The 24,777-nt window shown below is 42.4% G+C and overlaps 1 protein-coding gene across 1 annotated transcript in view; it reads left to right on the top strand.

Moving 5' to 3' along the window:
* CIT (citron rho-interacting serine/threonine kinase) overlaps positions 1-22,968 on the top strand; it is a 137,471-nt gene extending 114,503 nt beyond the window's left edge. Inside the window, exons 34-48 of the mRNA XM_054996247.1 lie at positions 2,926-3,106; positions 3,314-3,405; positions 3,917-4,021; positions 5,621-5,790; positions 7,276-7,356; positions 7,548-7,683; positions 8,419-8,558; positions 10,201-10,293; positions 11,751-11,859; positions 12,817-12,945; positions 14,860-14,940; positions 17,005-17,083; positions 17,199-17,378; positions 19,384-19,687; positions 20,105-22,968. Coding sequence (XP_054852222.1) covers positions 2,926-3,106; positions 3,314-3,405; positions 3,917-4,021; positions 5,621-5,790; positions 7,276-7,356; positions 7,548-7,683; positions 8,419-8,558; positions 10,201-10,293; positions 11,751-11,859; positions 12,817-12,945; positions 14,860-14,940; positions 17,005-17,083; positions 17,199-17,378; positions 19,384-19,687; positions 20,105-20,128 — 1,904 coding nt within the window. The 3' untranslated portion in view covers positions 20,129-22,968. The remainder of the gene's footprint in view (positions 1-2,925; positions 3,107-3,313; positions 3,406-3,916; positions 4,022-5,620; positions 5,791-7,275; positions 7,357-7,547; positions 7,684-8,418; positions 8,559-10,200; positions 10,294-11,750; positions 11,860-12,816; positions 12,946-14,859; positions 14,941-17,004; positions 17,084-17,198; positions 17,379-19,383; positions 19,688-20,104) is intronic.
* Positions 22,969-24,777: the final 1,809 nt, after the last annotated feature.

Genomic DNA, 24,777 nt, shown 5'->3' with positions numbered 1-24,777 from the left:
AATGTTTCTATACATACGGGTTCCTTGGAATTTGAAAATTAATTTAGGGGTTTCTCCATGGGAAAAAAAGTTGGGAAACACTGATCTAAAGCTTGATCTGGGATGCAATGGAATGAGTTGGCAATGAGGTGGTAGAATGCTGAGACAGTAGAATTTCCCATACCATTTCAGATTGCAGGGAAGGGATTCTTTTTTTAATAACTCCCTGTAAGTAGAAAATGAGTACAGTATGCAGTGAAATGAGGTGGTAGAATTCTGAGATAGTAGAATGAGCTAAACCATTTCAAACACAGATAGAGAGTTCAAATTCTTAATACTCCCCATGTAAAAACTCCCTACAAATAAAAATGGAGCCCATCATGGAGGAAGGTACTAGGCAAGTCTTTCACATAATGTGCTAGTTTTCTTCTTAGAGGGACTAAGGCAGTGAGGGAGGAGGGACTGAGCCTGTTCTACCGATTGTCTTTGGCCACCTATCTGAAAGCCTTTCCTTTCCTTTTACTCAAGTTGTAGAGCTGTCTTTCCTAGTTCCCGCTGCCTTTTACTGTGAGGAGATGCAACAGGCTGGATTCTTTTAAAGCTGATCATGGGGGCATCTGTCATTGGCAGTCTGGGAGGAGAAGGAATCTGCCACTTAGCAATTCCTTTAATACCTGGTTTGCAACTATAAAGGGAGAGAGCCCCAAGAACTCTGTCAGTGTTGTTGTCCTGGAACCTTCAACCTAAGCTGATGACATCCCAACTTAGCCTTAACAAGAGGCGAACCTATCTTGCAGGGCCTCATCAGCCCAAGGTTCCAGTGCAGCTTTCTCTTTTATACGTACAAATGAAGAGCTGCATACTCTTCAGGATCCTTGGAAATTATTTAAATTCACAGTAATGGAAACTCAAATAAGATACATACTGCAAATCAGAGGAAGTACTACCAAATCTAAAAGGATGTCTGTATAGTTAATGAGCAAAGTCAAGGAAACCGTAAAAGTTAAGGTTTTCTTTAAAAAGCTGAAGTTTGTCCAAAGAAGGAGCATCATGGTTTCTGGCAAAGCAATTGTAAGTTGATGATAAGAGAGGCAAAAAAGAAGGGCCGAAAAAGAATGTGAGGAACATATTGTTAAAAACATTAACATGGATGATAAGAAGTTCTGTACACTTAAGATTACGGAACTCGGAAATCAGCCGGAGAGGTGATGGCAGCCTTGGATGACAAAGGGTTAAAAGAATTACTAAAGGAAGGGGGGGATGCAATTAGTTTTCACTAGGGAAAATATAGGATAGTTACCCACATCAGATCCACGATTTTAGGAATAGCGTTGGAAGAACTGAGCTAAATAGAGGAGATCAGAGATGAAATTTAAAAGCTAGCAAATCATGCCGTCTGGGTGGCATATACCTGAAGGTTCTTGAGGACCTCAAATGTAAAAGTGTTGATTTCATAAAACAAATATGTATGTGGTCATTGAAATTGGCTTGTCTGCTGGAGAACTGGAAGGTAGCAAACCTAATGCCAGCTTTTAATATGGGAAACTGAAGCAAGTCAGAAATGGTGGAAACTGTTATTAAAAATAGAATTATTAAGCAGATAGAGGAACAAGCTCTGTTGAGGAAGAATCAGTACAGTTTCTGTAAAGGGAAGTCTTCTCACTCTCCATCCTTTTTGGAGTTCTTTGAGAGGATTAAAAAACATGTAGAAAAAGGGGTCATCCAAGAGACAGAGGAGTAAATGAACAGTTCTTGCAGTGAAGGAAAGAGTGGTGTGGAGTTCCACAGAGGTTTGTGTGCTTCTTAATTTGTTCATGAATAATCTGAAATTGGGAGGTGAGCAGTGAGTTGGCCAATTTTTTAGGGGACATCGAATTATTCAGGATGACAAGGACCAGAATAGATTGTGAACTGCCCCAGAAGGATCTCTCCAAACTGAGTGAGTGGGCAACAACTTGGCAGATGAGGTTCACTGTGATTAAGTGCAAAGAGTTGCACATTGAGTTCAAAAATCCTAACTTTAAATATATGTTGATGAGCTCTGAACTGACAGCAACTGGTCAGGAAAGAGATCTTGAGGTTGTGATGGACCCCTTGATGACAGTGTTGACTCTGTGTGCATCAGCAGTAGAAAAAGAAAGATGCGGAAGAGAACCAAAATGATCAAGGGGTTAGACCTCTTCTCTCCAAGCAACATATTTGTGGCTTTTTAGTTGAAAAATAACGGGGGGGGGGGCACAATTTTATAAAATTATTCATGGGGTGGAGAAAGTGGATTGAGAGAACATTTTCCTCTCTCACACAATACTAGAACTCACAAACATCCATTTAAGTTGATGGGTAGTACTCTCAGGGCAGAGAAAAAGTAGTACTTCAGGCAAAGAATAATTACATTGTAAAATACACTGCCACAGAATGTAGTAATGGGCTGTACTTTAATTGACTTTAAAATGGGGTTAAACAGACGTTCATTCAAAATGACATATCCCACTGTATCTCTTTATAATCAAAGTGGCTAAAAAGGCAACAATTTGAGAATGCACAAAAGTGGTATATCCATCAGTTAACAAGATAAAAACAATACTAATATTTTATTTCCATGTTTAAAGCAGTGATATGGATTTTCTGGAATTATTTCATCTGGAAACTTTTCCAGTGCTTTAAATTGTGTGATTTAATTTAACATGTTTATTTAGATATAAATTAAAATAATTTAGTAAAATTTTAAAAAGTACCCCAGGTTAATTTTTGTTGCCGTAGAAAGAAATATGTAAACTGAAATATTTGATTGAAGTATGGCTTAAATGTCCTATTCAGACAAATCCAAAGGTCCATGTGGAAATTATTTTATTGGAATAAAATTTGTAAATATTTAAAGACAGTATAGCAAGTAGCTCCCTTACACTGCTGACATGTAAGTCATGAAAACCATTGACCTTCTTTCAGAATGCCAAATGATGTGTCACCCAAAATGCTCCACATGCTTGCCAGCTACTTGTGGCTTGCCTACAGAATATGCCACTCATTTCTCTGAAGCTTTTTGCCGGGACAAATTGAATTCTCCAGGTCTGCAGCTGAAAGAGCCAAGCAGCAGTTTACGGCTGGAAGGATGGATGAAGGTGCCAAGGTACAAACGTGAGTCTCTGTGCTAAAACGCCAGCCCAGCGCTGGTGCGGCTGCAAGAGGAACGTTCCGTAGACTTAGACGAATCTGCTGAGGCCATTTCTGTTGTTGCTGGTGAAAGCCCCACGGGGTTGGCTGATGGCACTAATTCTCAGAACCCTGACAGAACCCTCTAGTACAACTTTATCCCTTCTTTCTTCTGTATTTTCAGAAATAATAAGCGTGGACAGCAGGGCTGGGACAGGAAATACATAGTTCTGGAAGGAACTAAAGTGCTTGTCTATGACACAGAAGCACGAGAAGGTAACCTGTTCCATCTGATTCGTTTTCCTGTCTTCTCTGACATGCGCACTCTGCCTCTTAATGCATAGTTTGTCTTTTGCACAAGTTTGAACTCTGTGAAACAAAGAAATGGTTTAATCTTCTAGTTCCCTTGATTTCAAACTTATTTTCAAGGGAGTCATTCCGCATGTAATCTCCAGAGAAAGCCACTGCGCATTTCAAATGAACCTCTGTGCTTGGCAAAGGATTCTGGGACATAGTTGCAATAGGCAACCAGGACTGAGGTAGATGTCTTTCCAGAGACAATGAGGTGTAGTTGTCAGAGTGTCAGACTAGGCATGGGTGGACTGGCAGGTCAAAATAACCCTGAAAAGAGCACATTCTGAAAACTTCTGGTTTCATTCAAGCCCTCACAATGTGAAGTTCTGTTTTCCCTTTGCTCTCCCCTCCCCCTGCACTGCCACTGTCTTCTTTCTCACCTGTGTTTTCATTTCCTTTTCATGTTTGTCTTCCACTTTTAACTTGGCCAAAGCTGGACAAAGACCTGTGGAAGAGTTTGAGCTGTGTCTTCCTGATGGAGATGTTACTGTCCATGGAGCTGTGGGAGCCACTGAACTGCTAAATACAGCTAAGACAGGTGAGGCTATTCAAAATTTCACCTGATGGATAAGAATGCCTAAAGCATCAGTTTCCAAATGGTTGCAGCAGAACCAGATTTTCCAGCAGCTACCCCTTTAAAAATGGATGATCTTGTAAAATATAGACAGGGAACTTGAGGCTAGATTTTACTTCCCAGCGCATCTTTATTTTGCCTCCACTAGCTTGCTTATGTATACTATCAGTTTGATATGCGTAACCCTGCCTTTGGCCTGATCCGAAATCTCATCTCCATGGGCCATACTGGGAATATGTATGTGGAGGTGGGACCTGAGGTGGTTTTTCAAAGTAGTATATTTCATATGCAAAGGGCTCCTGTATATAGCAGAAAACATTAAAGCTATATTTGGGTTGCAATATATGTTTGTGGTTTGGGGGCATCATTTTTTTTTGCTGTTATAAACTTGCACTTACATTTTTAAAAAATTAAATGAATGACACTCTTCTGTGTGTAGGCGCGGGAGGGGGGGGAGCCTGAATTCTTAAGTATATTTGGTGTTTTCCTCTGAAAGTTTGTATTTTTAAAACTTTTTTTCCAACATTGGTTTACAGTAGGGGTCCCCAACATGGTGCCCATTGACACCTTTCCTGGCACCCACAAAGTGTTTTTAGAAAGTGGGTAGGGTACATGGGGCTCTTGGCCAGCAGGGCTTCTGATTGGCCACTGGAGACCTAAGTGGCTGTGCAGATTAAATGAATGTTGTCTCAGTGGCATCTGCCACCAAAGCATTTGTTTTATACTCTCTCGCTCTACTTTCCCAGTATATTTTTAAAATTTACCCTTCTCCTCTGCACTTGGGCTTCCTCTGTGTGTTTGGCTCCGCCTCCTGTGGCAGCCATTTTGTGCCCACTACCCTGTGTCAGAATTTTAAAGGTGCCCAAAGGCTCAAAAGGTTTGGGGACCCCTAGCAAATTATTGTCATTACCACTCAACGCATTGTCACTTTTGTTAAACCATCTCTCGTTTAAAAGAACAAATTAAATGTGCACACCAAAATATGGAATGATGTCCTTTTCCTAATGCAGTCACAGCTCCATTTGGCTTGGCTTCAGCCGGGGGCTAAGCTAAAGGCTTCACTGACTGTGTGAGTTCATTAGAGAGAAATCCTGTTCAGTAGTGGCAAGAACATGCAGCTCAAGGGTGTTTTTTTAATGGCTACTGCTTCTGGTTCTTCCCCTCAATCAGAAGAGTCTCTAGGATATAAAAATACTGTCAATTTCTATCTTTAATGAGTGGTCCTATTTATGGGGATCTTTCGATCTGAGTATATTTTCCTTTGTGTATAATGCTAATTCTGGAGTTGCATGTGGCTGGAAGCATGTCAGCAGGGAAAGGAGGTGGTGTTACCTGTCCTAGTTAGTGTGTGAGTTCTTGCCTGCAGGTTGGAGTGCTACTTGATTCATAATTTAAGGGGATGGTTAGCATTCTTTTAATCCATTTTCAGATCATGGAAGGTTCCTGTTCTGACAGCGCCCTCGCTAAAAGCAGAGAAATGGTCTAATGAAGCAGTTTGGAGCACTAGCCCAGTTCATGTTTGTTATTTTTTTTTCTTTTTTCTTTTTAAATGTAACATCTTAGATGTGCCATATATCTTAAAGTTGGAGTCTCATCCCCATACCACTTGTTGGCCTGGTCGGACCCTCTATTTACTAGCACCCACTTTTCCTGATAAGCAACGCTGGGTCAGTGCGCTGGAGTCCATAGTCGCTGGAGGCAGAGTTTCCAGGGAAAAAGCAGAAGCTGATGCTGTAAGTATAAGCAGGCATATAACCGGGGAGGATCAGATGGGACAGGAAGGAAGCGGTCGCCACTCAGTGACATTCCGTACCATTTTTAAAAAATAAAAATTTACCATTTTAGCTTACAAGAGATGTGAAGCAGCATTCTAGCCCACTGCTGAGTTTTGTAGTCAACCTGCTCAGGCTAACGTATTGTAAAGTAATCAACTACACTGACAAGCACTTTTAGTGAATATTGCAGTTACAATAAGAAGCATGATTTTACTTTTATTTACGTGCTTGTAGTTTAATTTATGACGCTGTCTCAGTGCATCACTGGACAGCTCCTGTCTAGTGATGCTCCTTCTCTTTCCTCCCTCCCACAGTATGCACTATAACATTTCTGGCTATAGGTCTGAGTATAAGAATGCTTCGTTCTAACCAGACAGAATTTTCTCTAAACACCAAAACGGATTTTTAAAAAAAATTATAGGAGTTTTTTTTTACATGTGCACATAAATGTACATGTAGAAGCTTACTCATTAAATTTCAGGCACTGTAGAAGGCACTGACCGCATCTGCTCAGATGAACATCAAGGGAACAATCCATGCTCTTCTGGTTTGCAGCTGAGAAGGCTGTTCAGAGGCTGTTCCCTCCTCCTTTCTTGCAGTGGTATTCAACTGTGAATGAATGAATGAATGAAAATTTATTTGCAGTCAGAGACCAATGGCAATACATCCTTAACAGTCAATAAAATAGTTAAATCCAGTGTAAAAGTGTAAAGGACATAGAAAAATACATTTAGCATTTAAAATTTTATCTTAAAATGTATATAGTTCAACTGTGGAAAAAAAGATTTTTAAAAAATAAATAAAACATCGAACAAATATTTAAATAGCTAAAGGTTCTTGAGTGCACGCATTCTTGAAAATTCATGAGTGCACGTGGCACATGTGCAAAGCTTAGAAAGAGGGCTAAAAATTCTTGTGTCAAATGTTGTTTGAGGGTCAAAGAAAGGAGGGAGCAGAACTCCTCTTACACTTGTTCCTATCCACTGGTACACCTGAATGCAATCTGCCTTACTGTGTTAATAGTCTCACTCATTACAAAAATTAATGCTTAGCAACTGGCTTTGGGTGATAGGGAAAGCAAATTTGTCCTCAGTGTGGTAGCGTAGAAGGGGCCCATGCACTCATGTATCTTTACCTTTGAACAATGGGAAATTTGCTGTCACAGAATAAAGTAGTTTTAGACTTCATACCGAGAGCTCTGAGGAGAAGGAAGAAGAGGTAAATCCTTGTCCCTTAGCAGCCATGTGGAGTTGCAGGCACATATTGGACAGGCTTGGATCATGGCAAAGTAGACAGGATAAAGGTTGCATTTGCTATCTGAGCCATCTGTTCCATAAAAACATGTAGCCAGCTTTAGGCATGGGTGGAATTAATAAAATAAGTTTACTTCCAGTAATTTCTGACTTGGCCTCCCCCCCCTGGCTTTTACTTTTTTATACACAGAAGCTACTTGGAAATTCTTTGCTGAAGTTAGAGGGAGAAGACCGTTTGGATATCAATTGTACATTGCCCTTCAGTGATCAGGTAATTGTCTTGATGCTATGCCACCCTGGAGAATAAGCAGTCTAATTTCTTAGACAGAGAATGAGATTAGTTTTGGATCTCCTGCTGAAGTTTTCTTCTTCCACTAGCTGGCGATTGCATTTGTATTTAGAGCACCTTCGCAGCATCTTTCTGCATTTGTTGACTAGTGGATTCATAAATTTCATTTGTAGGTAGTTCTGGTGGGTGCCGAGGAAGGTCTTTATGCCCTGAACGTGTTGAAAAACTCCTTAACGCATGTCCCTGGGATAGGTGCTGTCTTCCAAGTGCACCTCATCAAGGATCTGGAGAAATTGCTCATGATAGCAGGTAGGGATCAGGAAGACACATTTCCTTTTTAATGGCAAGCTCTTACAAGTTTATCTGCTAGTGGATCCCACCACCCCACCTTGCCTTGTGTCTACTACAGTAAATGTTACTCACCAATTCCTCTGGTTCCTAAGATTGCACTGCCCTCGTATGCTTTCAACCATATCTTTACATTTACACAATAAGGGTAGAAACTTGCCTTTTTCTTTAAAAAGATGGTTTTGATGTTAGGAAACAGAATTCTACAGCCAATGCCACTTTCCACAGTTTTTCTGCACTCTTTTGGAATTGCTGCACACACAGAGCTCTGGTTGTCCCGGAATGTTAGGCTGATTTTTTTAATAGCACTCATTCCTTTGCATTTAACCCCACAGAATTTCATCTGCAGGACATATTGTTTGGTGTTGGAATTGTGCTACTTTTTGTAAGACACTTCTGTAGCTTTTGGATGTAACTGTCTTGACCTCTCTTTTCATATCTGATTCTTCAGCCTCTAACTGTTGCTACCTCCTTAAGTTTTTAATTAATATAATGAGTTCCAGTACTAATGCCGGCTCCAAATTAAGGTTCATCTTGCAGCCCAAACCATAACGATATGGGCAGAAGGGGCCAGGGAGTGGGAAGAGCTTTGACTTTGACTCCTTTGCTCCTCACTTTAGCTGTTTGGACAGTTTCTTTTTTCTCCTTGTTTAGCTTAGATATTGTTAAAGTTTCTGTGGTGCTGTTCTTACTCAGGAGAAGAGAGGGCTCTGTGTCTCGTTGACGTGAAGAAAGTGAAGCAATCTCTGGCCCAGTCTCACCTGCCAGCTCAGCCTGATGTTTCGCCAAATATTTTTGAGGCTGTCAAAGGGTGCCATCTTTTCGCTTGTGGCAAGGTAGGCTCCCCAGGCTCTGTGTTCATCTGTTAACAGAACGATCCCAAGAAATTTTGGGTGTCATACCAGAGGGGGGGTTACCAAGCCTATTCTCGGATCATTCATTGCACTGAACAGCCAGCAGGCACGTTTGCCCTTGCAGGGCCTGTGTGGAAGGGTGCAGAGGGTCTGCTCGTGGGGAATAAGTAGGAGGACTGGAGCATCTACTGATGCTTGTTAATGTTGATATCAGCAGCAATAAATGTTGATATTCAGTCCAATCCAATGTACTTTATTGCTTCAGCACAGCCATAGCAAATAACAAAAAAGTACAATACTATTAATACAAATTACTACATCCTAAAATTTAAACCGAAGTTAACAAAACTCCATCTAGAAATCTAAATCCATAAAATCCATACAGCATATAATATAGTGTAATAAGTCCTACTAAGAGGAACTTATTGTTACCTTTAGAATAAAACTTACTTCAATAGTCTTAACTGTATTTTGTTTACCAATGTTACGAACTTTGCCACTTGCATTGTAATCCATTTATCTTTATCTGCCAGCAGCACCACTAATTTGTCTTGCTCTGACCTCCCTGGCGCTCATTGCAGAATATTTCTAAGATACTTCTCCCGAATAGTTGCAAATCTCAGGCATCGAAACATAACATGGGGCATATCTTCAGTGGATTTATGATCACAGGGGCACACGCAGTCAACAAGTGGGGTCTTGTTATAACAGCCTTTCAGTACTGCCAAATGAAGTATATTAATCCTAGCTCTAGTAAACAACGTCCTATATTCTGTGACTGTTAGGTCATCAAAATAAGCTGCCCGGGCTATAGGATGAGATATAAGGTGTTTATATAAAGTTGCTGAACTCATAATACCAAGCACCCCCTGGTCTTGTTGTGCACTTATGTCCAGTAATCTTTGTTTAATTAGACATCTAGCAGCTATATAGTCATAGCTCCTTAAATAATCTTCAGATAGTCCTAATTTAGCCAATAGAGACAATACCTGGGATTTCCATGATGTATCTTTCCAATGTTGATATTAGTAGTAAATGTTGATATTAGCAGTAGCATATTAACAAGTAGGTTTTATGTGAAATGATACCTTGGTCGGCTCTGCTGTGTTCAGCTAGAAAGCAAATTTTGCCTTCCCTGCAATGGTGTCCCTTTTCTCACACAGGTGTGAATGGCAGCCTTTCTCAAGTACAGGGCCAACTCAATACCCCAATGGCCTTAGCTGTTGGGAGTTCCTGCTCCGATCTGCTGCATTGGGCTGTCCTGGATCTTGGCAGAATTTGAGTGTGGCAGGATGTTGGAAGACTATTAACACTTGCAGAAAAATGTTGTACATTTGGGGGGCAGGAAAAATATACAAGGGGCCTACGTTGCTTACAGTGGTAAAGATGCTGGAAATGTAATGAAGGGGGAACAAAGGAAAGCTGGAACAACAGATTGTTTAACTGAGACTTCAGTTGAAGTATTATTTTAAATAAATTTAGATTTGTCCAGAATTTTTTCAGTTTGTGTAAAAACAAAGCTTCTGGGGACAAGAGCAACAGCAGTGACCAAAACAAATAGTCACTTTACAAATGAATGCCAACTTTTTAATCCTCTCTCTTTCTCTCTCTCTCTCTCATGTAGATTGAGAATGGGCTGTGCATCTGTGCAGCCATGCCCAACAAAGTGGTTGTTCTGCGCTACAATGAGAGCCTCAGCAAGTTCTGCATCCGGAAGGTAACGTTCACCAAGTCTAACCCATCTGTGAGAGCTGATCCAAGCCCTGGAATGATGTATAGGGTCCTGGCTAGCGGACTTCCATTACTCCACTGCCTGGCTTCCTTCTCCCAACCATTTTTATCCTTGCAGTGGTGCAATCATGACAGTGCAAGGACATCATCCTACCTCCACGTCTTAATGTATCACAACACAAGAACTTTGTGATACAGGAGTACGTAAAAGTGACCTTTTAGGTTATCTTCCCACCAGTATAGTGTGAAGGCTGCCTTTTTGTACTTTTCTTTTGTGGTGGGTCTGTGGCTCAGTAGTAGAGCATCTGTTTTGTAAGCAGCAGGCCCCAGGTCAATCCCTGTGCTAACTCCAGTTAAAAGGAGCAGATAGTAAATGATGTGAAAAACGTCTGCTTGAGACCCTGGAAAGCTGCTGCCAGTCAGAGCAGACACTACTGACCTAGTATAAGGCAACTTCATGTGTTCATCTTTTTTGGTTTTTAAATAGTATTCCAGAGAACCTTGGATTTCCTCAGAAGCTAACCAGAGATCCCTCTATGAGTAGTTCAGTAATGGTAGACAACCGTCCCTGATACATAGCTTGCCTGTCCAGTCATTTTATTTCTGCTGCAGAGGAAAGTGTCTTCTAGAAGACGAACTTGTTTAAAGCAGAGCAGTGAAGAGACAGGGTAGGTTTGACCAGCTCTCCACATGTAGCCAGAATCCTTGGGAATGGGTAGAGTTTCTGTGTCCAAAGCATTGGATGCAGAAAGATTTCCTTAAATTAATTAAAGTATAACCACTGATCCCCGGTAGCAAATTGTACCAGTGTCCACATCAGCACAATTCAAATTCTGTCATTAGATTTAGTTGTTTAGTTTATTCAACTCTTAGCCCGCCTGCCCGCCCTACAAGCAGGCTCAGGGTGGGGTTTAATTATTTAAGTTCCTGACCATCATTACGCAGAGTAGCATATGAATTGCTAGCTAAAACTCTTGAGCAGTTGTTAATGAGAAACAAGATTCTCCTGAAGTTATAAAAAGCATGAATGAAGGTTCTGGATCAATTGAAATGCTTCATGGTTCTGTCTGTGTGGCACCTTCATTTAATATACCTTACTTGGAGTATTGTGATATGTTCTGGGCATGAAATTCAAGAAGAATATTGCCATTAGAAGGATAAAGTGGATGGCTGCATCATTAAAGAGCAAGGATTTGAAATATTCCTTTCTCAACATTTAATGAGATTTTATTTCCAGTAGCAACCCTGAAGCTTGTTCCTAAAAGTGAAATCAAATCAACCTTAATGCCAGTCGAGAAATCCCAAATCAATGTTGCGTTAAGTGACAGAAACCAAACAGATTCCTAGGGCGGCCACCAATACTAGCCAACAGGCAAAATACTGTATCAAATTAACCTGCCTAACTTAAGCTTGTATTCCTTTACTTTATCTTTTCTCTTGCAGGAGATTGAAACTTCAGAGCCCTGCAGCTGTATTCATTTCACCAATTACAGCATCATCATTGGAACCAACAAATTTTATGAAATTGAGATGAAGCAGTATACCCTTGAGGGTAGGATTTGCTTGCTATGTCTAAGTTCATTTTCAGAGGGAACGCTTATAGTGGGGTAATTAGCAGGGGATGGCTGTCACCTTCATACCTGCCTTTTCTGGATCAGTTGAAGCCCATGGGGCAAGACAGGGGATTGGTGGAACCATACAGGTCAAAACTGGAGGCCATAGACAATGCTGACTCAAAGATAAGGATCTAGGCTAGAACTGGTTGAGATCCAAAAAGGAAGGCAGCAGGTATACCTTTCCTCCCCTGAGCCATGTCCCCATCCCAGATGTTTTTATTGTGAAAAGTGGCAACAGTGTGGTATACCCTGCTTTTTCCTTCTCTAATGGACTTCTTGCTGAATAATACATATGGAGGATTCGATTATTTGAAGTGGGGCTGTGACTTAGTGGTAGAGGTCTATTCCGTGAGCAGGAAATCTCAGTTCAATCCACTTTCTGTTTATAGGTGATGTGAAAGACCTCTGCCTGAGACCTGAAAGAGCTGCTGCCAGTTAAATTAGATAACATTGACCTCACATAGACCAGTAACCTGACTTAGTATAAGGCAGCTTCATGTATTCAAGTGGGTGTTTGGGTGGGTTTAATTAAATTGATTTACACTGAGTTAGGAGAAGAGGTGACTGTGTTCCCAATCAACCTTCCCTGAGCTAAGAAGAAGGGAATTTGAGAACAACGGCAACTTTTTTCTAATGACGATTTTAGAAGAGGGTCAGAGATGTCCAGAGGTGCTGCCAGTCCTGGACAAATGTCTCAGTATTCACATCCTTGCACACACAACTGTACGTGAGGATTTGTGTGTTCTCACCAACTGAGACAACAGTAGAAGGGACTGTGGGGAGGGGGGAGGGAGCATAGCCAGTCTGGTTTTATAAAGTGCGAAATTCCAAGCTAGCAATTAATCAGTTTTATAATGTGGAGACTGATCTTACGTTTCTTCCTGTGATTTTAGAATTCCTAGATAAGAATGACCATACCTTGGCTTCTGCTGTGTTTGCATCATCCACCAACAGCTTTCCAATCAATATCATCCAGGTGAATCCTACCGGGCAGAGGGAAGAGTATCTGCTTTGTTTTCATGGTAAGCCCGGCATGCTGCTCTTGGCCTGACCTATGTTTGTCATGCGCAGTGAGGGATTCTGTTGGCACTGATTTTGGAGGAGTGATTTGTTCATCGTTGTGTGGATCAAAACCTTGTTAGTAGCCAACTGGTGAGATTGTCGCAGTAAAGGATGTTGCCGACGCAGCTGTTCCTTCTGTTGGGTCTGATCAGGATTTTGTAGTAGTTGTTGGGTAGTATTACACTTGCTATTCAGATGCTGGATGGCAGCAGTTAAAGAGTAGGGTGGTATCTCCAAGCCCTGTGTTCTAAAATCTCACTAATCTTTTAGTTAGGGCAGCAATGGAGATGTTTCCTGAGTGTCAAACAGCAGTGGGAAGTAAGGGCATAAATTGTGCCCCTCTATGGACAGAAAAGGCAGTGTGTTCTATCCAGTGAATCCTGAATCTATTTCCTTCCCTGCTGCCCCCTAGCACTGACTACAGGAAAGCCAAGTAAAAAGTGCACCTCCCAGGTAACACAATTCTTCCTTGAAAGGTGTGAAGTATGCCACACTTCCCTCCTGGTGGTGTATCTCCTGGTTAAGTGGCTCAAAGGAGGCTAAAATGAAAATGGGGATTTGGCAATCTGTGGTTCTGTTTGAACGCTCTGAATGTTCCTTCAGTTTACGGGGGCAGTGGTGTGGGGGGGGCGCTGTCAAGTCACATCCAACTTAAGGCAACCCCAGAAGATTTTAAAAGTAAGGGACAAACAGAGGTGGTTTGCCATTGTCTGCTTCTGCATAGCGACCTTGGACTTCTTTGGTGGTCTCCCATCCAAGTGCTAACCAAGGCTGGCCCTGCTTAGATTCCAAGCTTGGGCTAGCTTGGAGCATCCAGGTCAGGGCACTGTTGTTGATACTAGATTGGAAATAGCTTAAGGGGAATTTTATTGGACAGTGCAGCTTGGACACAATGTTGAACTCTTTAGAACCTACATTGCTTTGTTAAAATTCTTTCATTTCTGGAGTTCAGAGTTCATACACGGGCTTTTCTTGGGTGCCCAGACCTGCTAGATTTTGAAAATGAAACTATATCAAGCATATTTTGGTCCGTGCTCTAAGCCTTTCAAAAGTATATTATTCCTCTGTCCAACATAATTTGCAATTGCTTTTTCATTAAGGATAGATGACCTTAGAGGTCCCTTCCAACCCTATGATTATATGATAACTGAACTCATGACTCTTGGTAGAAGCCATCTGTATTTATTTCTTCTAAAAAATAACCGCTTCATACTGAAGGGAGTCTTGTGAATATTTTAGAGATGTAACAGATCTGCAGGTATCCCACTAACCCATGAGCTTTGTGGAGCAGCCCATTTACTCCACCCTCCCCAGTTTTGTTCCTGGAGCTAGCAGACCCTCAGGAACAGCATAGGGGGCAAAGTTGGGGGTCTGTAATTGGAGGAAGGAATTGATGGAAGTTGCCACTCCATCTTCTGAAGACTTAAGTGTGTTTAACTCTTCAGAACTCCATAGTTGAATAGATGCCATGGTGGCCTGGTAGTCTATAAGATGCCACAAATGTTCTTAAATCTTTTGTTGCAACAGACAAGAGCAGTAGCTGCGTTATAACTTGAAACAGAATTGGGGCAGCTGCACCACAAGGCAGACTGAGCAAGTTTCCTAAGGCACTAGTTTTGGGGATCAGCATCTTCTGCCTTATCACCTACTACTTTCTCTTACTGCCCAAGAGGCAGAGCAAGTCCATTTCCTTCTGTCCTGTCCCAAAAAACTAACAAAAATGCAGTAAACTAAACTCTTGCAAGAGGAAGAAACATTACAGGGGGTTAGAAAGCCCTATAAGGGCATGAATCAGGGCTCTTTGGCTCTTTGGGTGTGGTGGATCCTCAAAATGACGTAAGATGGCACTGAACAGAAAGCTCGCTTCTCTGCAGAGTTTGGTGTCTTTGTCGACTCATATGGGAGAAGGAGTCGCTCAGATGACCTGAAATGGAGTCGCCTGCCTTTAGCCTTTGGTAAGTGCTATGTGATTTCTTTATTGGTTTCATTGTTCTGTATACCCCATTCTGGGTTCTGAAGTGCTGTAGAAATCATTGATGAAATAATCTCACCTTTTCTGGAAAAAGCTTCAGCACAGTTTTTTAAAAAAGAGAACATTGAGTCTAAATGGACACATTGACCTTTCCAGATTAAGACCCAAAAGTGATAGGCTGTGAAAAATTAATTGGAGACTTTATACCAGTAGAATGTTTTACTGTACCTTGAATTTATCAGAAACTCCTGAACACTTGACCTTTTCGTGCCAGAGGAAAAGTGAGAACTTTTTGCATTTCATAATGGGTTTTGTAACTTGCTTGTCTTTGATACTTAATGCTATGGGTATTAGCACAAAATTATAGCAGCACATGCACAAAAATTGTGAGGCATTTTCAAGGAAGAGGAATCTAGTGGAGACCCTAGGGCCAAGTCTGCTTCCTAACTGAAATTACCAACTCCTATTATGTCAAGAATGTTTAGTTCACCTTTATTTTGTTTAGAACATCAGTGAAATTTATAATCTCGGGATGACAGCATCTGGAGTATAGGGCAAAGGCTTTGGTAACGGGGCTTCTTTTGGCCCACCAGCAGCCATCTCTTCCTCAAAGGCATCATCTATAAAACTATTTAGGATGCCAAACTTTTTTGAATAGTTGAGTCTTAAAATAGAATGCTTAATATGAATGGATTTTATTGGGGCTTGAGCTGCCAGAAGCTGTAGAAAGAGGCGACAGAAAAAAATCATATCGAATATTGGATTCAGAATTTAGTAAGCAAGCTAAGAACCTTCTGCAAACAGCAAGGTTGCTTGTATAAGGCTTGATTTGCATAATTCATTTTTGAATGTAGGCTCTAGATTTCCTTTGAGGACATTGATGTATTTTAGTGCAGAGTTGACAGACCTCCAGCTAAGCAACTTTCTTACTTTTGATAAAAGTGGATAGGATGGCAAGAAATGATTTGGCTAAAAGTGGACATGGAAACAAACAGAGAGCGATTTAGGTCCAAAGGTCCCCCTGCAAACAGCAAAGCAGTCAGAAATAGAGCTCAACAACCAAGAGGCATAGGAACTAGATTTTTATTTACATGCATGCCACCCTTCAGTGAGAGTCTCTGTCTCTGTCTCTACATAATACAGAGATATATACACATATAAATATATTTTCAAAGATGCCATCCGGAATCCATTCTGTATTAATCGAATGTCATGTGGAGATAACATACCTGGTCATACATTATGTTATCTTTGGTCTCCTCTGGCTTCTGGTAGGCATTCTCAATTCTTCAGGAAAAAAATCTCTTTGGCAGGGATTGTTTCTACCCCACTCACTGTCACTGTCTCATAGCCAAGAAGCAGAGCCTGCACACAGTTTATATCTCTGGTGGCTTTATAGGATTTTTCGTTTGCCTCTCTCTTCTCCTCCGAACACGTTCCCGCTGAAGAGCCCTTCATACAGGCTGGAAGGGAAGAGTTTGGCAGTATCACATCCCTGTAGCTGAGCCTTTCATTAGGGCTGGGCCCTGAGCCAAAGGATGTGACAAGATGCTGAAAAACCCAGCAGCAGGATGGCAGAAGATCTGGAGACAACGTCATTTGTCCTAGTCCTCACTCTTCTCCCATCCCAGGAAGAAGGAGACAAAGTTGCAGTATTTCCAGCTAATCCTTTCTTCCAGGGATGCACCAAGATGCCTGGCCTGCTAACAATAGTGTTAACGCCCAACACTTCTTTCAACTTTTCCTTGCCACTGCAGGATGAGATGATAGCATCACACCCCACCTTTTTTCCAGTTCATGAACTTGAGGGGCTTTTCTGGTCTGATTTGTAGGCCAGGGAGCCCCCTCCCTCAGAGCAATCAGCCTAAGAGTTGGTTCCTGCTCCAGGAGGAAGGGGATTTAGAATGTCTTCCAGAAGCCACAAGGAGCAAGAATTTACAGGAAGAGATGTCTTTTTCTTCCTTTTGGTCTGGAGCCAGGCAGGTAATGTTCTACTGCAAGTTCCTTGACTAGGATCCACTAACATTTGCACTTGGTGCTGTTGCAGCCTACAGGGAGCCTTATCTCTTTGTGACACACTTCAACTCTCTCGAAGTGATTGAGATTCAAGCACGTGCTTCCCTTGGGTAAGTAGATGCCCAGCTTGCACTTGCCTTCCCATAACTAGGGAGGGGGAAATCAGTACTGGATCTATAAGGGCTAGCAGTCTAAAGCCTCGGTATCATTCTCTCCTCCTGTCAGCACTCCAGCCCGAGCCCACTTGGATATTCCAAGCCCTCGTTATCTGGGGCCAGCGATTTCATCAGGGGCAATTTATCTGGCCTCTTCCTATCAGGATAAACTGAGAGTTATTTGCTGTAAGGGGAATCTAGTAAAGGAATCGAACAATGAACACCATCGAGGATCCTCTACTACACGCAGGTAGGAAATCTTTCCTATATGAGTAATATAGATGGGAAGCATTTAAAACGTGTGTAGTATGCTCACAGCTTAAGGAGAAATTCTGAGTCCATGCCCCAAGGAGCCAGTAAGTTAAAGTTTGGCAGTAGGGAAAACAGCAAAGTCAGGAGAATGAATAACAACTGATGCTGCATCTACTTTGTTGCAGGTGGGTAGCCACACTGGTGTCTGATAAAGAATCTTGATTCTCATGTTTATACCCTGAAAATCTTGATGGTCTTTAAAGTGCTCCTGGACTTGAATCCTGCATGTACTTTAGCTTTTAGTGTGAATGGGAAGAAAGGTTTGAGAGGGCTTTTATAGAAAAGGGCTTTGAGAAAGGATATTGAAGGAAGAAGCCATGCTACAGAAGTTCTGGACAGGAAGAGTTCCAGGCATAATAAACAACAAGGGAGAATAGTCAAAGTCACTGAAAAGAGCAAGAGATCTCTTCAGTAGAATGATGAGAAGAGCTGGAGAAGTGTTTGCCATAAATATGAACACAATAGGAAAGTAGGAAGATTGAGCGAGGGCTAAAAAAACCTGAAGTGATGGGTGAAGAATCTGTATACAGAAGCAGGTGAGAAACCATAACAGGATGACATAGAATTCAGGATATATTATCTTTTGGAGTAGAGGTTGAGGTGTAATAAGAGGAGACTCTTGGAAGAAGACCAGTGCATAGATCTGAATTTTAGTTTCAGGGAATGGGAAGACCTAGGTTCAGTTTCCCACTTACTGTGAAGCTTGCTGGTTGATCTTGGGCCAGTCCCTTTCTCTCAGCCTCACCTGCCTCACAGGGTTGTTGTGAGGATCAAGCAGGGGAGGGGAGAGAACCACCCAGAGGTATTTGCAGAAGGACAGGATCTAAATAAACCAGTTTAGGAGGCCAGATGAGTTTAGTCTTGGACAGGCTGAGTTTGAAACAGTCACAAGATATCCAAGAAGTAGTATCAAGAGAGTATTGAGAAAGGAGTCTGGGGTAGAAAGAGCAAGTGAGCTGGGTGTTGTCATGAAAGTGACCCCTGAAAACTGGGATTTGATATCACCCAGTGGTCAGAGGAAATAATAGTTGCTCAACAACAGAGCCCTTTGGAATACCCGCAGTAGAGCAAGGCTGAGGAAGACCTGCAATGGAAACAGTGGAGGATAAACGAGACAAGTACAAACTGAGAGCGGGACCACAAGTGACGCCTGACACAGGTTGGACACTTGCCAGCTTCCCTCAAGTTTTGATGGGAAATGAAGGCAGCTTGGCGGAATGTTGGACAAGTGACAGTTGAAAAGTCCATTGGACAGCAGTCAGAGAGCCAAGCTGCAAGACCAGGATGCCTACATTTCCCATCAAAACTTGAGGGAAGCTGACAAGTGTCCAACCTGTGTCAGGCGTCACTTGTGGTCCCGCTCTGAGAAATCCTACGATCTGAGAGACGTCAGTTAAAAGCACACAATGGATTCTTATCAAGGTGAGGGCTGAGTGAGGACAGTTTCAGTGGAGGGCTGAGAGTGGAAGCCTCTTGTCAAAATAAAAGAGAAAGGGGAGATATTGGGAGTAAATTGTAAATCTGGAAAGGTGAAGGTACAAGGAATCAACGTGAAGATAGAAGGCAGAGTTTTATGAGATTGGGGCCCTATTTATGTTTGGAAGGAAGGAAGTTGGTGAAGAGGATGATGCTGGTATAGTGGGGAGTGCATAATGGTGGCCAGACGACAACCAGGTAGCACAGCGGGGCAAGCTCTAAAGGGCATATGGTGGGACTTTCCATCTACAAAAAAGCAATCTGTTTATCATTCTCAAACACAACTTTTACAGAAGATAAATTATACAACGAGTTCATTTTATTACTAAAGTCCATGGTTAATCTAGATTGCTTAGTAAAGCACTTTTTGGCAAAGGAAGGCAGGGGAATTTTACTCCTGTAAATAAAAACATAACTTTAAGGTTTTTGTCACTCAGCTGTCCGCGTCCATTGTTTTTGAATGACAGCAGCCCGAACAAGAGAGGTCCCCCAACATATAACGAGCACATAACCAAGCGGGTAGCATCAAGCCCTGGGCCTCCGGAAGGTCCAAGCCACCCTCGAGAGCCAAGCACACCCCATCGCTATCGAGAGGGGAGGACGGAGCTGCGTAGGGACAAGTCTCCTGGGCGTCCACTAGAGAGAGAGAAATCTCCTGGCAGGGTTCTGAGCACCCGCAGGGAAAGGTCCCCTGGGAGGCTGTTTGAAGAGAGCAGCAGGGGACGAATGCAAGTGGGGGGTGCAAGGACTCCCCTCTCCCAAGTCAACAAGGTAAGTTGTGGATTTGGATGAAGTCATCCTGCAAGGGGAGAAGGGCTTTCCTCTGTTGCATATTTGAGTCTCTAAACCTTAAATTGTACCATGTGCCAAAGGGTGAGGCTATACCACCCAATGAAAGATCTGTTCCATGCAGAACAATATATTGTGGTCTTATGGACAGTGGGGGCTATGGCCAGAGGGACAGAAGAACCTTTGTAAGGAATGAGGAGGCTGGGAAAAATCACACTCTGGAAATCCACATCATCTGTCCCAGAGAACTCAAAATGTTGCTGAAATAGTAGCCTTTTATACTCCTGGGCAGAGCGGGCATTAAATCCCAAACTAAGGCTCCTGAAAATAATGCATCTTCTAGAAACTGCAGGGTCCATCTCCTAAAGTGCCTGTCTTTTCCTCCCAAAAAAACGCCAGGTCTGGGACCAATCGTCAGTATAAGCTACACAAGCCACCCCTCAACCTTGAACTGCAGGAAGAACCAAGGAAATGTACTGAGTCCACGCACCTTCGTACTTGGCAGTCCGACTGTCCAACCCAACCAAACTGCGCCCAAGACAGATCTGGCAGCAGGATCCAATCCATCAGGACTCGAGTTGCTTGCACGGATTCTCTCTCTCTCTCTCTCTCAGTTTATTTTCCTGCAGCTTCCTGCAGTTGGATTCTCCTTTTTCCCCTCAACCCCCCCCCCTCCTTTTGGGCACTTTGTACTACTGTTGCTCTTTCAGGCAGTTCATGAACTTTTTATACTTCGCTTTTAGCCTTTTACCAGCCCCATCGAGGAAGTCGGACGGGATGAGGATCTCTCCCCAAGTCTGAAAGTGGCTATCAGCATTTAGGAAAGATGCTGGAATTCTGAGAAGGCCTTGTGCACAGGCCATAGCAATTGTGTCTCGGTACCCAGCATCACTGGCTTCTGCTGCAGAGCTTTAGAGAAATCCTGATCAATTTTATCCATCTGCCGCTTCCAAAGCCTTTTGGAATTTTAGTATTCCCAGAGAAATAGCCCTAAGTGCAGCTCTGTGGTCAGCTGGGTCATGGGGAAGGGAATGTCCTGTAGCTGCATCCCCAAACATCCCCTGATCCCACAGGAAGTGGTCACACTCCAGTCCCCTCTCCCACTGCATTAAAGCAGTACTGAGGCATAAGACTTCCCCCTACCCAGGTTTTCTGCATGGCAGCTCCCTGCATGCTTACTGCAACACCATCATCCTGGCTGCGGTCTCCTTTTCAGTTGCTTCGCTAGATATTGTATCTTGTACCTCCCGTGTTAACAAAACTGAAGCCTTTATAGATTATGCTGCAACAATAACCATCATTGTTTACTGGGGAAACTGGCACTGAAGGAGAGCAACTGAGCTACAGTTCTTGATCACATGACACAGAACTTTTAAGAGGCATGATGACATTTCCATCCCCAGCCAGCGCTCGACAGGATCCTGTTTACAAACTGGATACTGGCCAAGGCAAAGCTATGCCACCTTGCTCCAGTGGCATTACCAGCGCTCAATCACTGTTAGTAAGCAACCACTCTTTTAAAAAGAGCAAGAGCAGGAAAAAAAAAACTCACGCCATGCCAAAAAGCCTTTCATGGTGTGAGCCATATCTTTTTATACACCATAACGAATCACCCTCTCCTGGCAGTAGAGGGCACAGGCAACTCAATAGCTTTGGCAGATTCCAAATATCTCTCCATCTGTTTTTGCCTCCGGTTGCAAGCCCTTTATTGCTTCTCGCTCTTGGGTGTTGAGCGCACCAAGCCAAATTTACTTCCAAGTTAGGCTTTGGCCATTCAAATTTGCTTTAGCCACATTTCTCTCCAAGTTGGCAAGAGCAAGCTGGCCCTTCTCTCCTGCTTGTTCCTTTTTGCCAGCTGGTGCTGCCCTACTGGAGAGATGCCTAAATCTCCTCTGCTTTCATCAATGCCCTTCTGGAGGGTCTTGTGGATAACAGGGTCTGGTCTGTTGCGTATCGTGCTATTTTATATCAGATGGTTTGTCAGGAAACATGCTGAGATGTCTGCCTCCGGGTCTGGGTGTCCTGAAAGGTATTTAGGTCTTTGCATCTCATGGAAAAGTCCCTTGTGACCTGAAAACTCGGCTTGTCGAGTCCTGAGAGTGTATATCTTGTGTCTTGTTTGTGAAATGCTTCCTGCTATAGAATAGCTCAAAGGACTGTACATATTTACAAGAAACTTTATATTCGTAAAAAAAAAAAAAAAAGAAATCGAATCAGTTTCTACTTTTTTATTGTAAAGTGTGCATTTTTTTCAAACCGCTAGCCCTTTGTTTTAACGGTGGTTGCGGAAAGGCGTCCCCAGGCACTGGAGGGGCCTTGCCCTAATCCTCCACAATCCCATGAAGAAATAGTGTTAACATTTTAAATTCGCAAGCAGGCGCTTGTTAGCATTAAGGAGGTCTTAGGCATTATCACAGTGCAGGATTTGTCTTCATTACCTTTTTATTGCAGACAAGACAAAGAAACAGGAATAATTCACACTCCTCCTGGAAAATACTGAACTTGTTGTTGACAAATAACCAAATAAAAAATTAATTCACTCTACTGACCAGCTATTGTGCAATGGTCTTTTCCTTCACTCTTGACTGCCAAAAGTTACTCTTGTGTGGGCTCTACTTCAGCTGTTGTTGTCTGAAGGCATATGGTAAACTAAGCATCAAAACGGCCTCCCCCTTAACTACACAACAAAGCTGTGTATGGTCTTCTAAAATGTAGCAGCAGTAACGGCAGAACTTCAAACTCTTCTCCCCTGAGCCAGTCACCTAACGCTGAATGAACAAACAGACTCACTGGCTCGCTGGGCACATGTTGACTCAACAGCACTAAGAATTGCGGCCGGACCAGCCAATTACCTCATCGTTTTCACACTTGAGGCTGCAAAACCCCAAAGCTGCTACTTTTTGCTAATACAATTTAGGCTGGCCACCTCAAAACAACACTTGTCAGAGAGATGGCAAGCTCAGACTACAATGTAAATACTTCAGTTCTTAAACCCAGATACGTTTTATATAGGGTCTGATATATTCTTTCACTGGGTTTACCAATTACCAGCTTGCAGGAGCTCAAGTCTGGCTCCTGCTGCATCCGATCTCTCAAGCTGCTTTGGGCAGGTTGCCAGTGAGCCAAGTCCTCTGCCCCCACCCCCGTCTACCTATAGCTGCTTAATGATGCTCTGCATAATAAATGCTTTGATTTATGTCATGCCTAATCTTGAATGTATAAATGAACTGCAAGCTTGTTTACAAATGTTCCTTTATTTTTCTTTTAATGTGCATAAAAATATACTACTTTAAGATTCGTTGCTTCAGTCCTGTGCATGGGAGTTTGTAACCAATTACCTGAAAACCAGAGAATTTACATAAGCATTCACTCCTCCTTTCTACAAAGTGCCCAAAGCTTACCAGTTATCTCTTTCTCCTCTTGAGTGATCCAAAATATATTTTGAAAATGGTGGGGCAAGGATGGAATGAGCAGGGCTGTGTGTACTTGGCTGGGAAAAAACTACAATTATGCATCCTTTATCAGTTTGCATTGATGTGCAAAATTTCTGTGTATACCTCTACAGTTTAAACTAGTTTACATCATTTTGTTTAGTTGGGAGTGGGAAGGGGCGCAATGCCCAATATCGAGTCCTTACATTTCATTCAGTTATCTCTTTGGCGTCTGAATCTTCATCAGACAGCGCTCATAGAATGTCAAGTCCATCTTTGAATTTTTAAGAATTAGAAACTTGTGTTTTTATCTTCAAATGAAAGCTAAATTACCATTGAAAACACTGCATCGTATCCCTACTATATTTTCCCTTCTGCTGCCCAGTTTAAACTTATTTAAACTACACCCTGCTGTCCCAGTCAAGGTTCTTGTAGCAGCAAGCAGGGTAAAATTTATAAAACTGTAATAAACCAGCAATATAGAATTTCATCAACCAACAGTGTTAAGTCATAAAAGCAGTAAAAACAGACCATTAAACATTTACAGGCCACAGCTGGTAAAATTAGTATCTGCAACTCTGCTAATGTTGCTTTATTTTAGCTTTTACTAAGACACCAAGGAAATAAACACTGTTGAAAGGCCCGGGTGCAAATACCTTAAACTACTGCCCCATCTTTCTACTTCTGAAGATTAGGGCACACAGTGAAGTCTGTCAGAAGGTGCAACCCCCCCCCCCTTCACATTTTATGGCTCGTGCCAACTCCTGGTATATTAGATTCTCAGTATATTCAGATGGGACCACATGTTTATTGTTGTAAAGATAAGGCAAAGCCCTTAGAACTCTACCTGGGAGTAAATGTGTAACCTGTAACACAGGCCCACTTTCAGCTGCATTCTGAACCAAATGAAACTCCCGGCCTATCTTTGACCAGCAGCCCCGTCTGAGACACGTTGCAGGAATTTAACAATGAAAATCTTGCTTTTTCAGAAAGGGATACATAAATGCCAAACAGCATAACCTTCTTGTGTTGAATATTTAGGGAAATCAACAGGCGTATACTTCCTCTTCTATGGGCATGTCATCAGTCAGGGTAACCAATGAAACTTTAGTGCCAAAGCTGGGTTGTAAGCGGCAATGAAATGGTCTGAGAAAAATAGTCTGATGCAGGAAAGTCTACATAGCCGCCACCTGTGAAAAACACTTTGGCCAAGAAACAGGTCTTTGCAACTGGTCCTTACCCAAGTTCTTTCAGGTCCAGGTCTCAGCTACCTCCTTCAAGATATAATAAAGCAAGGTGAACATAACCTGCTGGATCAGACACTGCTCTACCTACTCCATCATCTTGTTTCACACAGTGGCCAACCAGTTGCCAGAGAGAGCCAAGAAACCGGACACAGAAGCAACTGCTTGGTCAGTGTTAAATGGGATGCAGAATTAGACCATAAAGGTAGGTGTGGTTTGAGCATGGAGGTAGCAGGCCAAACCCTTTCCGAGCAACTTGGCTCTCTCCAAGCTGCAACAATTGCAACCATTCAAGTCAGAGCAGAGAAAGGTCTTACAAATAAATCAAGTGTACCCTCGCCCTGTCTTTATGCCTACATTCTTGAAGGCTTTGATTCAGAAAGCCTCTTTACATGCT

The sequence above is a fragment of the Eublepharis macularius genome, chromosome 13 (assembly GCF_028583425.1).
Source record: "Eublepharis macularius isolate TG4126 chromosome 13, MPM_Emac_v1.0, whole genome shotgun sequence".
Lineage (NCBI taxonomy): Eukaryota > Metazoa > Chordata > Lepidosauria > Squamata > Eublepharidae > Eublepharis > Eublepharis macularius.
Note: the sequence above shows the minus strand (reverse complement) of the source record. Positions and strands in the feature narration are given on the sequence as shown.